This window comes from Acipenser ruthenus, unplaced genomic scaffold, assembly GCF_902713425.1.
Source record: "Acipenser ruthenus unplaced genomic scaffold, fAciRut3.2 maternal haplotype, whole genome shotgun sequence".
Classification (NCBI taxonomy): domain Eukaryota; kingdom Metazoa; phylum Chordata; class Actinopteri; order Acipenseriformes; family Acipenseridae; genus Acipenser; species Acipenser ruthenus.
Genome location: NW_026708407.1, coordinates 40,001 through 55,000, shown reverse-complemented (window position 1 = coordinate 55,000; position 15,000 = coordinate 40,001). Strand labels below are relative to the sequence as shown.

General features: G+C 45.4%; 2 protein-coding genes across 3 annotated transcripts in view; both read right to left on the bottom strand.

Annotated features, from left to right (window-relative positions):
• The window catches only part of LOC131732517 (polyamine-transporting ATPase 13A3-like), a gene marked incomplete at its 3' end in the record, with an annotated part of 4,290 nt that extends 4,118 nt beyond the window's left edge, over positions 1 to 172 (bottom strand). Inside the window, exon 1 of the mRNA XM_059021086.1 lies at positions 1 to 172. This exon is cut by the window's left edge and continues 218 nt beyond it.
• Positions 173 to 2,522: 2,350 nt separating this feature from the next.
• Positions 2,523 to 15,000, bottom strand: part of LOC117404557 (trichohyalin-like) — a 17,675-nt gene continuing 5,197 nt past the window's right edge. The window contains exons 1-3 of one of the 2 annotated variants that reach the window (XM_059021080.1): positions 5,938 to 12,105; positions 4,337 to 4,388; positions 2,523 to 3,729 (exon numbers count right to left, since the gene is read on the bottom strand). In XM_059021080.1, the coding sequence (XP_058877063.1) occupies positions 2,611 to 3,729; positions 4,337 to 4,388; positions 5,938 to 8,078 (3,312 nt within the window). In that variant the 5' untranslated portion in view covers positions 8,079 to 12,105 and the 3' untranslated portion in view covers positions 2,523 to 2,610. Of the gene's footprint in view, positions 3,730 to 4,336; positions 4,389 to 5,937; positions 12,106 to 14,471; positions 14,642 to 15,000 lie in introns of those variants that run through there. The other variant, XM_059021081.1, reaches the window with a different exon arrangement.

Below are 15,000 nucleotides of genomic sequence, written 5' to 3'. Positions count from 1 at the left end.
GTCACGGAACCTGGGAGAAGGGCACCACGGGAAATGTAGTTTATTAGTATCAGGAATTGTAGTGCAAGCGGTCTCATCCGCTTGTATTGAAAAAATAAAACCTGATTATTATTATTATTATTATTATTAGGATTTAAAACACCTACTTAAAATGTAATATATACGTTTTTCTATTTGTGTAAATAACTTATATAATTTATTCTCATAAAATAAGAATAAATATATATGTATATATTTTTTTTAGTGCTGACAGCATTTTTTAAAAACGTGTTACAGTTCAAACAACGTCCCTAGAAATACAATGAAACACGACACGCACACAATCAGTAAATAGTTATTTATTAGTTTGTTTCTTTTTTTTTACATTTTATTTATACATAAACTTTATACATTTAATATACTTTTATATTATTTAGTAAAAAAAAAAAAAAAACCTTGTTTTTTATTACCAAAAAGTTAGCAACATTTTCGTGTTTTTTTAAAAAAAAATTCCCCGCAATATTGCCGTGATCTGTACCGTGTAATAATAATAATAATAATAATAATAATAATAATAATAATAATAATAATATCTTTTTTTTTTAATTACACACACTTTTAAATAGCTTTACCCTATAAAAAAAAACACAGTACCGATCTCTTGTGGCAGCACAGAGTCACTCTGACACAATCCTGGATCACAACCCCATTATAATGTACATAGAAACCAGACCAGGTATTAAGAGGCTTCTCCCATAGCACACCACACCTCTCTGTGCTTTACAATGCTTCCCTATGCTTTACCAGACCTCTCTGTGCTTTACAATGCTTCCCTATGCTTTACCAGACCTCTCTGTGCTTTACAATGCTTCCCTATGCTTTACCAGACCTCTCTGTGCTTTACAATGTTTCCCTATGCTTTACCATACCTCTCTGTGCTTTACAATGCTTCCCTATGCTTTACCAGACCTCTCTGTGCTTTACAATGCTTCCCTATGCTTTACCACACCTCTCTGTGCTTTACAATGCTTCTCTATGCTTTACCAGACCTCTCTGTGCTTTACAATGCTTCCCTATGCTTTACCATACCTCTCTGTGCTTTACAATGCTTCCCTATGCTTTACCAGACCTCTCTGTGCTTTACAATGCTTCCCTATGCTTTACCACACCTCTCTGTGCTTTACAATGCTTCCCTATGCTTTACCAGACCTCTCTGTGCTTTACAATGCTTCCCTATGCTTTACCAGACCTCTCTGTGCTTTACAATGCTTCCCTATGCTTTACCAGACCTCTCTGTGCTTTACAATGCTTCCCTATGCTTTACCAGACCTCTCTGTGCTTTACAATGCATTGATAATGCAGTGTGTTTAACAAACACACTGCATTATCTTGCAATGGAGTTTTAAAATACATCACATTAATTAATAAGAAATACATCCTTACTATGATGATGATGATGATTATTATTATTATTATTATTATTATTATTACTGTTATTATTATTAATGAGTCGTTCAGCAGACGCTTTTATCCAAAGCGACTTACAGAGACTAGGAGGGTGAACTCTGCATCATCAACAACTGCTGCTGCTGCTGCAGAGTCACTTCCAATAGGAGCTCGTTTGTTTGACGTCTCATCCGAAGGACGGAGCACAAGGAGGTGAAGCGACTTGCTCAGGGTCACGCACACACACACACGCACGCACGCACGCACGCACGCACACACAGGGAGTCAGTGGCTGAGCCGGGATTTGAACCTCCTGGTATGAAAATGTTTTAATAGCATGTTTAAAACATTCAATGCACCGATCCCTCGGACCAAAAAGAGTGACCATTTAGTTAATAATAATAATAATAATAATAATAATAATAATAATAATAATAATAATAATAATAATAATAATAATAATAGACAGGGCTGCTGATAATCGTACTCTCAGACTGTCCGTTCACAGCCCCCGGGTGAGAGGAAAAGTCTCTTGCGATCGCCACGGATTGGCAATTGTAAAGGTGAGGGAAGGACAGGTTTTGTGGTTCTGAAATCAAACACGTTACCGAACGGATTCACTTAATCCCGGCTTCATTATGACATGAGGTATCAATTTTAAGCTGCACGGCTTTCGGACGCGTCGCACATTATTCGCTAGCACAGTTACAATCAGGCAAAACCTTTTTTTTTTAGCGAGAGCTAAACATTTCACAAAATACCATTTCATTGATACATTAATATATATATATAATTGTGTCGCACTGGCAAAATGAACAGTCGCAGGTTGTTCTAGGTCCCTGCCTGCTGTATGAGCTCCCCAAATCCGGCTTCACAATCACGTTCCGCGCCCCCCCAACCCCTAACACCCCCTTACTACTCCCTTCAAAATCCTATAGTATGAAATCCTGTTGTAGTTCATCGCTGTGTCCAGCAGGGGGCGCCAAAACCCCTCCACTCAGTCAGTTCTTCGGTTTAATCCGGCAGGAGATTTCCTTGGTAAGATTTTAGCTTGGCAGTAGATTTTTCAAGGTGATGGGGGACTGGGACGCGGGGGGGGGGGGGGGGAGTGCGTGTGTGGGGGGAGGAAGGGAAGGGTTGGTAGATTTTGGGTGGGTGGGGGGGAGGAAGGTAGTGAGGTCTGTCTCAAACCAAGGGTGCCGTGCTGCTGCTGCTGCTGCTACTGTCAATGTTATGATTATTATTATTGTTATTATTATTATTATTATTATTACTGGTCGTGTTCCCGTTACTCTTGGGGCTGTCTCTAGGGGTCTCGGCCCCCCTCTCTCCCTGCAGTTGGTTCAGCTGCTCTGGGGAGGCGATGGTGGATCCTCTCTCTCCCTGCAGTTGGTTCAGCTGCTCTGGGGAGGCGATGGTGGATCCTCTCTCTCCCCGCAGTTGGTTCAGCTGCTCTGAGGAGGCGATGGTGGATCCTCTCTCTCCCCGCAGTTGGTTCAGCTGCTCTGGGGAGGCGATGGTGGATCCTCTCTCTCCCCGCAGTTGGTTCAGCTGCTCTGGGGAGGCGATGGTGGATCCTCTCTCTCCCCGCAGTTGGTTCAGCTGCTCTGGGGAGGCGATGGTGGATCCTCTCTCTCCCCGCAGTTGGTTCAGCTGCTCTGGGGAGGCGATGGTGGATCCTCTCTCTCCCTGCAGTTGGTTCAGCTGCTCTGGGGAGGCGATGGTGGATCCTCTCTCTCCCTGCAGTTGGTTCAGCTGCTCTGGGGAGGCGATGGTGGATCCTCTCTCTCCCTGCAGTTGGTTCAGCTGCTCTGGGGAGGCGATGGTGGATCCTCTCTCTCCCCGCAGTTGGTTCAGCTGCTCTGGGGAGGCGATGGTGGATCCTCTCTCTCCCCGCAGTTGGTTCAGCTGCTCTGGGGAGGCGATGGTGGATCCTCTCTCTCCCTGCAGTTGGTTCAGCTGCTCTGGGGAGGCGATGGTGGATCCTCTCTCTCCCTGCAGTTGGTTCAGCTGCTCTGGGGAGGCGATGGTGGATCCTCTCTCTCCTCGCAGTTGGTTCAGCTGCTCTGAGGAGGCGATGGTGGATCCTCTCTCTCCCTGCAGTTGGTTCAGCTGCTCTGGGGAGGCGATGGTGGATCCTCTCTCTCCCTGCAGTTGGTTCAGCTGCTCTGGGGAGGCGATGGCTCTCAGCAGGCTGTTCTCTCTCTCCAGGACAGAGTTCCTCTCTGCCAGCTCCTTGATCTGCTCCTTCAGAACCTCGACCTCCTCGCGAACCGCGAACATCAGGTGGCTCTTCACAAGGTCCTGCAGAGAGGGGGGAGAGAGGCACTGAAAAAAAGGAAAATTCACTACGGCAACCGTCTTGTCTGTGTGTGTGTTTGTGTGTGTGTGTCTCAGTGTGTGTGGGTGTGTGTGTGTGTCTCAGTGTGTGTGTGTGTGTGTGTTTGGGTGTGTCTCAGAGTGAATGTATGTGTGTGTATGTCTCACTGTGTGTGTGTGTCTGTGTGTGTGTGTCTCACTGTGTTTGTGTGTGTGTGTGTGTGTGTGTCTCACTGTGTGTGTGTGTGTGTGTCTCACTGTGTTTGTGTGTGTGTGTGTGAGAACAAGCTCTTAAAATCTTTATAAAAATAATTTTAAAACTTTCTTTCAGTATAACTTGAATAGAAATGTTTTGAGTTAACACTGAAGACGCTGAGAAAGACTTCTAGTGGAAACGTTAGTCATTGAATTCACACTGAAGACACTGAGAAAGACTTCTAGTGGAAACGTTAGCCATTGAATTCACACTGAAGACACTGAGAAAGACTTCTAGTGGAAACGTCAGTCAGTGAAGTCACACTGGAGGCTCGCACAGTGAGACGTGTGCCTCCAGGGTTCAGTCCTGCTTAAATGAATCCCAGGGCAGTCTTACCATGGCTTGTTCGATCTTGTTGTCAATGGCAACCATGCTGCTACCAGAACCACTGAAAAAGATACAATGAGAAAAGAATCATTCTATAGAAATTCCAACGCAATTACACACACAGAATTATTATTATTTTTTCCAGATTAAAATGAGTCAGAAAAAAAACATTGAAAAGAAATCAAATCTAGTCCAGGGATCTGAATAAGACTCCTGTTGCACAGCAGTGTGATCCAGTCCAGGTTTTACTACCAGCTTGATCAGCCCCACAGTGTGTCTAGCTAACAAGATCAGGTGTGTCTGATTATTAAACTCCTAGCGATATCATTTTGTAGTTTCTTGGATTACAACATGATGTTAAATAATAAGAGATCTAAAATGATGTTCTGTTCTCCCACCCCCTCGCTCTCTCGTTCTCAGCGCCTGGTTACTGTTGCTCCCCTCCATTGAAAAGCTCCCATTGTCCCTGCAGGGAATTCCGGAACACAGACAGGCGGGCGGAATGTATTCCCGACGTTCCGAACCCCCCCCCCCCCCACCCCCCCACGCAGATCCCAGCATTTACAACACAGAGCCACTGGCACGAGGAAATAGACTGTATGACATCACAGCGCTGGTCTGCTCGACTCAGTTTAGTTTCAATAACATTGATGAAGGCACTGGAGCCCAAACGCTGGTCTGCTTGACTCAGTTTAGTTTCAGTAACATTGATGAAGGCACTGGAGCCCAAACGCTGGTCTGCTTGACTCAGTTTAGTTTCAATAACACTGATGAAGGCACTAGAGCCCAAACGCTGGTCTGCTTGACTCAGTTTAGTTTCAATAACACTGATGAAGGCACTAGAGCCCAAACGCTGGTCTGCTTGACTCAGTTTAGTTTCAATAACACTGATGAAGGCACTGGAGCCCAAACGCTGGTCTGCTTGACTCAGTTTAGTTTCAATAACACTGATGAAGGCACTGGAGCCCAAACGCTGGTCTGCTTGACTCAGTTTAGTTTCAGTAACACTGATGAAGGCACTGGAGCCCAAACGCTGGTCTGCTTGACTCAGTTTAGTTTCAATAACACTGATGAAGGCACTGGAGCCCAAACGCTGGTCTGCTTGACTCAGTTTAGTTTCAATAACACTGATGAAGGCACTAGAGCCCAAACGCTGGTCTGCTTGACTCAGTCTCTTCTAGTCTTACACTATAATCATGAATTCCCCCAAACATATATATATATATTTTAAATACAGATAAACAAGCAACTAAAGCATAGCTTCACCATCCCTCTCTGCTTTACAATGCTTCCCTATGCTTTACCAGACCTCTCTGTGCTTTACAATGCTTCCCTATGCTTCACCATCCCTCTCTGTGCTTTACAATGCTTCCTTATGCTTTACCAGACCTCTCTGTGCTTTACAATGCTTCCCTATGCTTTACCAGACCTCTCTGTGCTTTACAATGCTTCCCTATGCTTTACCACACCTCTCTGTGCTTTACAATGCTTCCCTATGCTTTACCAGACCTCTCTGTGCTTTACAATGCTTCCCTATGCTTTACCACACCTTTACCAGGGGCAATGTGGGGTTAGTCCTGGGGTTAGAGGGGGAGGGAGGGCTGCTTTACCCCTGGAAGAAGAGCAGAAGGGACAGGATGGTTGTATCGATGTTCCTGCTGAATGCCATCGTTGTGCCCCCGTGTTTGAGGATCCCGCCGGGGGTGGCGGGGGGTGTGCGGAGGCGCAGGAACCTGTCCATCTTCGCCTCTGTTTCGGGGGCCCCTGCTTGCACCCCGTCGACACCACGAGCCTCTCTTTTCTTGTTGCTTCGCTCCTGGTCTTGTCCTGGCTGCTTGTGATCAATACTCTCCTCTCTCTTCTTGTGATCAGTACTCTCCTCTCTCTTCTTGTGATCAATACTCTCCTCTCTCTTCTTGTGATCAGTACTCTCCTCTCTCTTCTTGTGATCAGTACTCTCCTCTCTCTTCTTGTGATCAATACTCTCCTCTCTCTTCTTGTGATCAGTACTCTCCTCTCTCTTCTTGTGATCAATACTCTCCTCTCTCTTCTTGTGATCAGTACTCTCCTCTCTCTTCTTGCGATCAATACTCTCCTCTCTCTTCTTGTGATCAATACTCTCCTCTCTCTTCTGATCAGTACTCTCCTCTCTCTTCTTGTGATCAATACTCTCCTCTCTCTTCTTCTGATCAATACTCTCCTCTCTCTTCTTCTGATCAATACTCTCCTCTCTCTTCTTCTGATCAATACTCTCCTCTCTCTTCTTCTGATCAATACTCTCCTCTCTCTTCTTGTGGTCAATACTCTCCTCTCTCTTCTTGTGATCAATACTCTCCTCTCTCTTCTGATCAATACTCTCCTCTCTCTTCTTGTGATCAATACTCTCCTCTCTCTTCTTCTGATCAGTACTCTCCTCTCTCTTCTTGCGATCAATACTCTCCTCTCTCTTCTTCTGATCAATACTCTCCTCTCTCTTCTTGTGATCAATACTCTCCTCTCTCTTCTTGCGATCAATACTCTCCTCTCTCTTCTTCTGATCAGTACTCTCCTCTCTCTTCTTGTGATCAGTACTCTCCTCTCTCTTCTTGTGATCAATACTCTCCTCTCTCTTCTTGTGATCAATACTCTCCTCTCTCTTCTTGTGATCAGTACTCTCCTCTCTCTTCTTGTGATCAGTACTCTCCTCTCTCTTCTTGTGATCAGTACTCTCCTCTCTCTTCTTGTGATCAGTACTCTCCTCTCTCTTCTTGTGATCAATACTCTCCTCTCTCTTCTTGTGATCAGTACTCTCCTCTCTCTTCTTGTGATCAGTACTCTCCTCTCTCTTCTTGTGATCAATACTCTCCTCTCTCTTCTTGTGATCAATACTCTCCTCTCTCTTCTTGTGATCAATACTCTCCTCTCTCTTCTTGTGATCAGTACTCTCCTCTCTCTTCTTGTGATCAGTACTCTCCTCTCTCTTCTGATCAATACTCTCCTCTCTCTTCTGATCAGTACTCTCCTCTCTCTTCTTGTGATCAGTACTCTCCTCTCTCTTCTTGTGATCAGTACTCTCCTCTCTCTTCTTGTGATCAGTACTCTCCTCTCTCTTCTGATCAATACTCTCCTCTCTCTTCTTGTGATCAGTACTCTCCTCTCTCTTCTTGTGATCAATACTCTCCTCTCTCTTCTGATCAGTACTCTCCTCTCTCTTCTTGTGATCAGTACTCTCCTCTCTCTTCTTGTGATCAGTACTCTCCTCTCTCTTCTGATCAATACTCTCCTCTCTCTTCTGATCAGTACTCTCCTCTCTCTTCTGATCAATACTCTCCTCTCTCTTCTTGTGATCAGTACTCTCCTCTCTCTTCTTGTGATCAGTACTCTCCTCTCTCTTCTTGTGATCAGTACTCTCCTCTCTCTTCTGATCAGTACTCTCCTCTCTCTTCTGATCAGTACTCTCCTCTCTCTTCTTGTGATCAGTACTCTCCTCTCTCTTCTTGTGATCAGTACTCTCCTCTCTCTTCTTGTGATCAGTACTCTCCTCTCTTTTTTTGCAGCCTTCGTTTCCAGTCTCGATTGCTCCCCAGCAGAAGCTCCTGCCTCTGGTTTGGGGGTCGATCCTCTTGAGGCGTCCGGGGGAGGCCCCTCTTTTCGGGGAGCCCGAGGCTGGCTGGTGGGCGGAGCCAGGGGTGCTGGACAGGCAGCAGCCGCAGGACTGGGGTTCAAGAAGCGTCTCGAAGCAGGACACCATGGTTTTGACGCTCAGTGACATCGCTGCAGAGAAACCGCTGAAATCTTTCAGATTTTATATATATAAAAAAAAACAAATTCTTCCTCTTATTATTATTATTATTATTATTATTATTATAAATTTTGATATTGCTGAATTAATGAGAATGTGTTTTTGTAACTCTCCAGGATAGTTTTCAATACACAAATGAAAAATATATTCAATTATACGCCAGTTATAAGTCTGAGAAGCGAATCTTTTAGATTATAAATATCTGACTACTGTTATGTGTTATTATTTATTATTGATAATTATTATCATTCATAAATTCTTATACTGCTGAATAAAACGTACACACGAGGGGGAGTGTCTAGTCTTTATCCGTCTCCTAGTTTCTGTCACTTTCTCTCCTCCTATCCTTTATTTTTCATTCCCTCTTTCAAACCCCCGCAGCACTCAACGGACTTTTAAAGTAAAAAAAAGTTCATTTCTGACGATAAAAACCGCTCCGATCCGGTTTTCTCCCTCCCTCCCAGGTCACATTCTCTCTTTTCTCTCCCCTTATAATGAGTTTTAAATGCTGCTAAAATTGTTGGTTTTTTTTTTACCCTTCAAATATGAGTCGTTTACCAACACCTGCCCTTGAAAAACCTTTTCTGACGTACAAAAAGAAAAACGAAACAGCTGTCCTGTTCGGAGATACTACACTGGCACACAAAGCCAGCCCTGACCGATAACTAATAACAAACTCAACTGCTCTGTAAAAATACAGCAACGGCATACAAACGAGTCAAGCTTTATTAAAAACGTGTACAGAGACGTGCTGTTCAGCCGGACAGCAAAAGCCTCCGAGAAGGATTTATTTTAACATTTCCATCAACTTAAAAATTCTGTATTGTTTGTTTTTTTTTTTTTTTAAAAGGACTTTTGTCAAGTCGACCCCTTCAGAATGAGTTCCTGAAAATCTTGAAGAAAAAAAAAATATTAATAATAATAATAATAATAATAATAATAATAATAATAATAATTAGAAGAAAAATGAAAAAACGGTCCTTTTCGAAGTGAAAACAAGGAAACTCTTGAGTGTTGAAAATGCTGCAGGTCGGAGCCCCTGCCCGTCAGCGCTCCCCTCCTGACCGGAGTCCCGTTGCAATCCCAGCCTCAGGAACGGTTCTGGACTGCCCTTTGCTCCCCCATTGGATCTGGCTGCTCAGTTTAGTTTCGTTTCTTGTTCTGGGAATGGGTCTCTCTATAAGAGCCACTCTGCCCACACCGTGCCCTCCCTATAGGCTGATGCCAACATTCTATCCCCTCCCACAAGCTGCGCTGAACCAGACAGAGGGTTTCCGATTGGCCGGCACCGACATTCTATTTCCTCCCACACACGAGCTGCGCTGAACCAGACAGAGGGTTCTGATTGGCCGGCACCAACATACCAAGATTTTTTGTTATAATAAACAAAGACGTTATTACAAAAATAAACTTCAGTAAAACACACACACACACACAAACATACACACATAAAAACATACAGACGCACAAACATACACACATAAAAACACACAGACGCACACACACACACACTACCTCTCTCACACACACACACACAGCGACTCACACACACACACTACCTCTCTCACACACACACACACACACACACACACAGACAGACACAAACATACACACAAACGCAGACACACACTCCCTCACTCTCTCTCACACACACACACACACACAGAAACACACACACATAAAAACACACAGACGCACACACACACACTCCCTCTCTCACACACACACACAGACGCACACACACACACTCCCTCTCTCACACACACACACACAGAGAAACACACAGCAACACACACACTCTCTCTCATCTCTATCTCTATCTCTCTCTCTCTCATCTCTATCTCTCCCTCTCTCTCTCTCTCTCTCTCTCTCTCTATCTCTCTCTCTCTCTCATCTCTATCTCTCTCTCTCTCATCTCTATCTCTCTCTCTCTCACACACTACAGGTTAATAACAGGTCAGAGTAGTTTGCACAGCCTGTTCAGTAATCACACGCACACACACACACACACACACACACACGCGCGCAGAGGCAGGCTGGGATTAGAATGTTCCGGGAGCAGAACCACGGGGGCAGGGTTCTGAAGACAATGCGTTTGTGTTCCGGTGAGGCGGGGCTGGGGGGGGGGCACACAAGGCCCTGCAGTGTGTCCAGTGTGTACTGGAGCCCAGCAATGAAAGCGTGGATTGTAATGCGCTGTGTCCGTCTCCCACAAGAGGAACGAAGCCTTAGGGCTGTTTTGGGGGGGGGTTGAGAGTCTTTGATGTTCGCAGGGGTCAATAAAATTATTATGATTATTATTATTATTATTATTATTATTATTATTATTATTATTGTAAGTTCCCTAGCTTGCGTTAGACCAAAAATGACCAGAAGTCTCTTAAGAGCAGGACTAACAAGCTAATTAATAAAAACGTGTTTTCAATACAATTCAAACAAGCTGGCCAGTTATCAGGCGCTATTTGTTTTAAAGACAGACAGCATTAAACGATGTATGAATGCTCTGGATATAAACTGTCGCACAGCAGTGTGATCCAGTCCTGGTTTCACTGGGAGTTTAATGATCAGACACACCTGAGCTTGTTACCTGGACACACTGGGGCTGATCAAGCTGGTAGTAAAACCTGGAATGGATCACACTGCTGTGCAACAGAGAGAAACAAAACAGAAAAACACATCCACAGAGGGATACACAAACACAGACACAGAGACACACACACAGTGACAGACACAGACACAGAGACACACACACAGACACAGAGTCACACACACAGACACAGACACAGAGACACACACACAGACACAGAGTCACACACACACACAGTGAGACACAGACACAGAGACACACACACAGACACAGACTGTTTTGACAGACAGGGAACAATCGAGGGACACAGCTCTGAGAACAGCAGTCAAAGGGAGCCATCTGCTGGACACAGCCCAGAACTGCAGCCTCTCTCCATTCACATTGGATCTCAGGGACTCAGAAAACGTTTTAATTACAGATCACAACAGATAGCTGTTGTGGAATATATAGATAAGGCACAGAGAGGTGTGGTAAAGCATAGGGAAGCATTGTAAAGCACAGAGAGGTGTGGTAAAGCATAGGGAAGCATTGTAAAGCACAGAGAGGTCTGGTAAAGCATAGGGAAGCATTGTAAAGCAGAGAGAGGTCTGGTAAAGCATAGGGAAGCATTGTAAAGCACAGAGAGGTCTGGTAAAGCATAGGGAAGCATTGTAAAGCACAGAGAGGTCTGGTAAAGCATAGGGAAGCATTGTAAAGCACAGAGAGGTCTGGTAAAGCATAGGGAAGCATTGTAAAGCACAGAGAGGTCTGGTAAAGCATAGGGAAGCATTGTAAAGCACAGTGACAGCATGGTAAAGCATAGGGAAGCATTGTAAAGCACAGAGAGGTGTGGTAAAGCATAGGGAAGCATTGTAAAGCACAGAGAGGTGTGGTAAAGCATAGGGAAGCATTGTAATATAAAATACACATGTGAACTTCTCCCATTGAAACACAGATAAGAGGAATAGGAGATGGAGGAGGGGGAGGGGACAGTCAGATCACCCTATTGGCTGCCTGCAACAAGAAGATTTATGGGAAAAACGCAGAGCCCCAGGGCACAGACAGACAGGACTTTCCAGTTCTTCTGACAGAATCAATCACATCACTCAAATCTGGGCGGAAACTGCAAAACAAGTTTCTACAGGGGACTAACTCCAGGGTCGACTCAGAATGGATTCCTGCACAGCCCTGCTGCTGCTGCTGCACCCAGTCCTGGGGTTCAGAGCTCCCCTCAATGAAGTCTGTTATTATTATTAATATTGAAATGATCAGGAGCCAGGAGTTTGAGCAGGGTTACAAACTCACACTAGCCCTGCTGCTGCTGCTGCTGCTGCACCCAGTCCTGGGGTTCAGAGCTCCCCTCAATGAAGTCTGTTATTATTATTAATATTGAAATGATCAGGAGCCAGGAGTTTGAGCAGGGTTACAAACTCACACTAGCCCTGCTGCTGCTGCACCCTGTCCTGGGGTTCAGAGCTCCCCTCAATGAAGTGTGTTATTATTATTAATATTGAAATGATCAGGAGCCAGGAGTTTGAGCAGGGTTACAAACTCACACTAGCCCTGCTGCTGCTGCACCCAGTCCTGGGGTTCAGAGCTCCCCTCAATGAAGTCTGTTATTATTATTAATATTGAAATGATCAGGAGCCAGGAGTTTGAGCAGGGTTACAAACTCACACTAGCCCTGCTGCTGCTGCTGCTGCTGCACCCAGTCCTGGGGTTCAGAGCTCCCCTCAATGAAGTCTGTTATTATTATTAATATTGAAATGATCAGGAGCCAGGAGTTTGAGCAGGGTTACAAACTCACACTAGCCCTGCTGCTGCTGCTGCACCCAGTCCTGGGGTTCAGAGCTCCCCTCAATGAAGTCTGTTATTATTATTAATATTGAAATGATCAGGAGCCAGGAGTTTGAGCAGGGTTACAAACTCACACTAGCCCTGCTGCTGCTGCTGCTGCTGCACCCAGTCCTGGGGTTCAGAGCTCCCCTCAATGAAGTCTGTTATTATTATTAATATTGAAATGATCAGGAGCCAGGAGTTTGAGCAGGGTTACAAACTCACACTAGCCCTGCTGCTGCTGCACCCAGTCCTGGGGTTCAGAGCTCCCCTCAATGAAGTCTGTTATTATTATTAATATTGAAATGATCAGGAGCCAGGAGTTTGAGCAGGGTTACAAACTCACACTAGCCCTGCTGCTGCTGCTGCTGCTGCACCCAGTCCTGGGGTTCAGAGCTCCCCTCAATGAAGTCTGTTATTATTATTAATATTGAAATGATCAGGAGCCAGGAGTTTGAGCAGGGTTACAAACTCACACTAGCCCTGCTGCTGCTGCTGCTGCACCCAGTGTTTGTTTTCAAACACACTTTCCCTTGACAAAGGTATGATACACTAACGTTTCCACTAGAAGTCTTTCTCAGTGTCTCCAGTGTAAATTCAATGACTAACGTTTCCACTAGAAGTCTTTCTCAGTGTCTTCAGTGTAAATTCAATGGCTAACGTTTCCACTAGAAGTCTTTCTCAGTGTCTTCAGTGTGAATTCAATGACTAACGTTTCCACTAGAAGTCTTTCTCAGCGTCTTCAGTGTGAATTTAAAACATTTCTATTCAAGTTATACTGAAAGAAGGTTTTGAAATTGTTTTTCTAAACGTTTTATCGCTTGTTGTGGAACGCTCTTGACTCTCTGTCTGCGCTGCGCAGGGACAGGGCCCAGGTTCTCACACAAGGCTTTACAGGTTTTCCAACCTTGTGCTGACCTTTAACACCCTGAGCACTGAATACAAGCAGACACGCCCAAACACAAACACACCCACACACACGCACACAGCCACACAGCCACACAGCCACACAGACACAACACACACACACACACGCACACGCACACACCCACACACACACACACACACACACCGAGACACACACATACACACACACACACACACACAGCCACACAGACACACACACACGCACACACACACACACCCACACACACAAAGACACACACACACGCACACCCGCTCACAGACACACACGCACACACCGAGACACACACATACACACACACACCCGCACACACACACACACACCCGCACACTGACACACACACACGCGCACACACACACACACAGACACACACACACACACACACACACAGACACACTGTTTTCAGCTCTTAAACCGTTTGCAGATTTCAAGCTGGCTGTAACAGTGACTTGAACTCTGCAACTCTTTAGGAACAACTAAAAAAAAAAATAATTCTAATTAAACAAATGATTAATGAAGGGTCTGGTTCAGTAATTTGAGAGCTCAGCTGGAATATAAACCAGCAGACACAGCAGGGGGGTCTGGGGGACCCCGAGGTTACAGGACTGTGGTGTTCACCCTCAGTATCGTGTCGCTTGTTTAAGTGAATTCTGTCTGCTGCTTGTGATTCTGCACACGGAGGTGATGAGGGGAGGGGAGCGTCGCTGCTCCCTGCCTCTGTGTGCTTCAGGGCTTCCTTACAAAACAGAGCACAGGAAGATCTGAGGGTCTGACACACACAAACACACACCACGGATGGGAATCAGACTCCTGTTGCACAGCAGTGTCACCCAGTCCAGGTTTTACTACCAGCTTGATCAGCCCCACACAGTGTGTATAGGCAACAAGCTGAGGTGTGTCTGATTATTAAACTCACAACACAACACAAACGGGGCTGGGTCTAATGCAATGGGAGTCTTATTTCCATCGCTACACGCACACGCACACGCACACGCACACGCACACGCACACGCACACGTCTCTACTGGACCCTTACCCCTCGTCATCAATATCGAAACTGGTCCCCACACCAAACATGGACTGAGCAAAGCTGAAGCAGGCTGGGCTGTGGATCCTGCACTCCAGAGACCTCCTGCCCGGACTTCCAGCACTGACCAGAGGGGGCGCCGGCGAGCCGCTCCGCGAACCGCAGTCCATCCTGGCACTCTGAGCGAAAGAGGATTCATTAAAACAAGGAGGCGGACACACCGGCTCAGAAACAGGTCTGTTATCCAAGGAGAATCCAGCAGGAATACGAATCAATCCCTCGCAGTGCTTCACCGAAGCCGCTGATCAACTGAAGACTCATCGTTTTAACAGTTAGCTATTCTGCGGCGTGGTTTTTAAGTTTGAAATCTATCTGTTTCTTGCCATGCTATCTGAAGACTGGCTAATGATTAAAATGGAAAGTCTTCAGTTTATCAGTTTGTTTGTTTTTTGTCTTCTTCCCTGGACAGAGAGGTTTCTATGTGTTAGACGGCAAACCAGCAGAGGAAATGAAGGAGTCTTTTGAACTTCACCAGAAG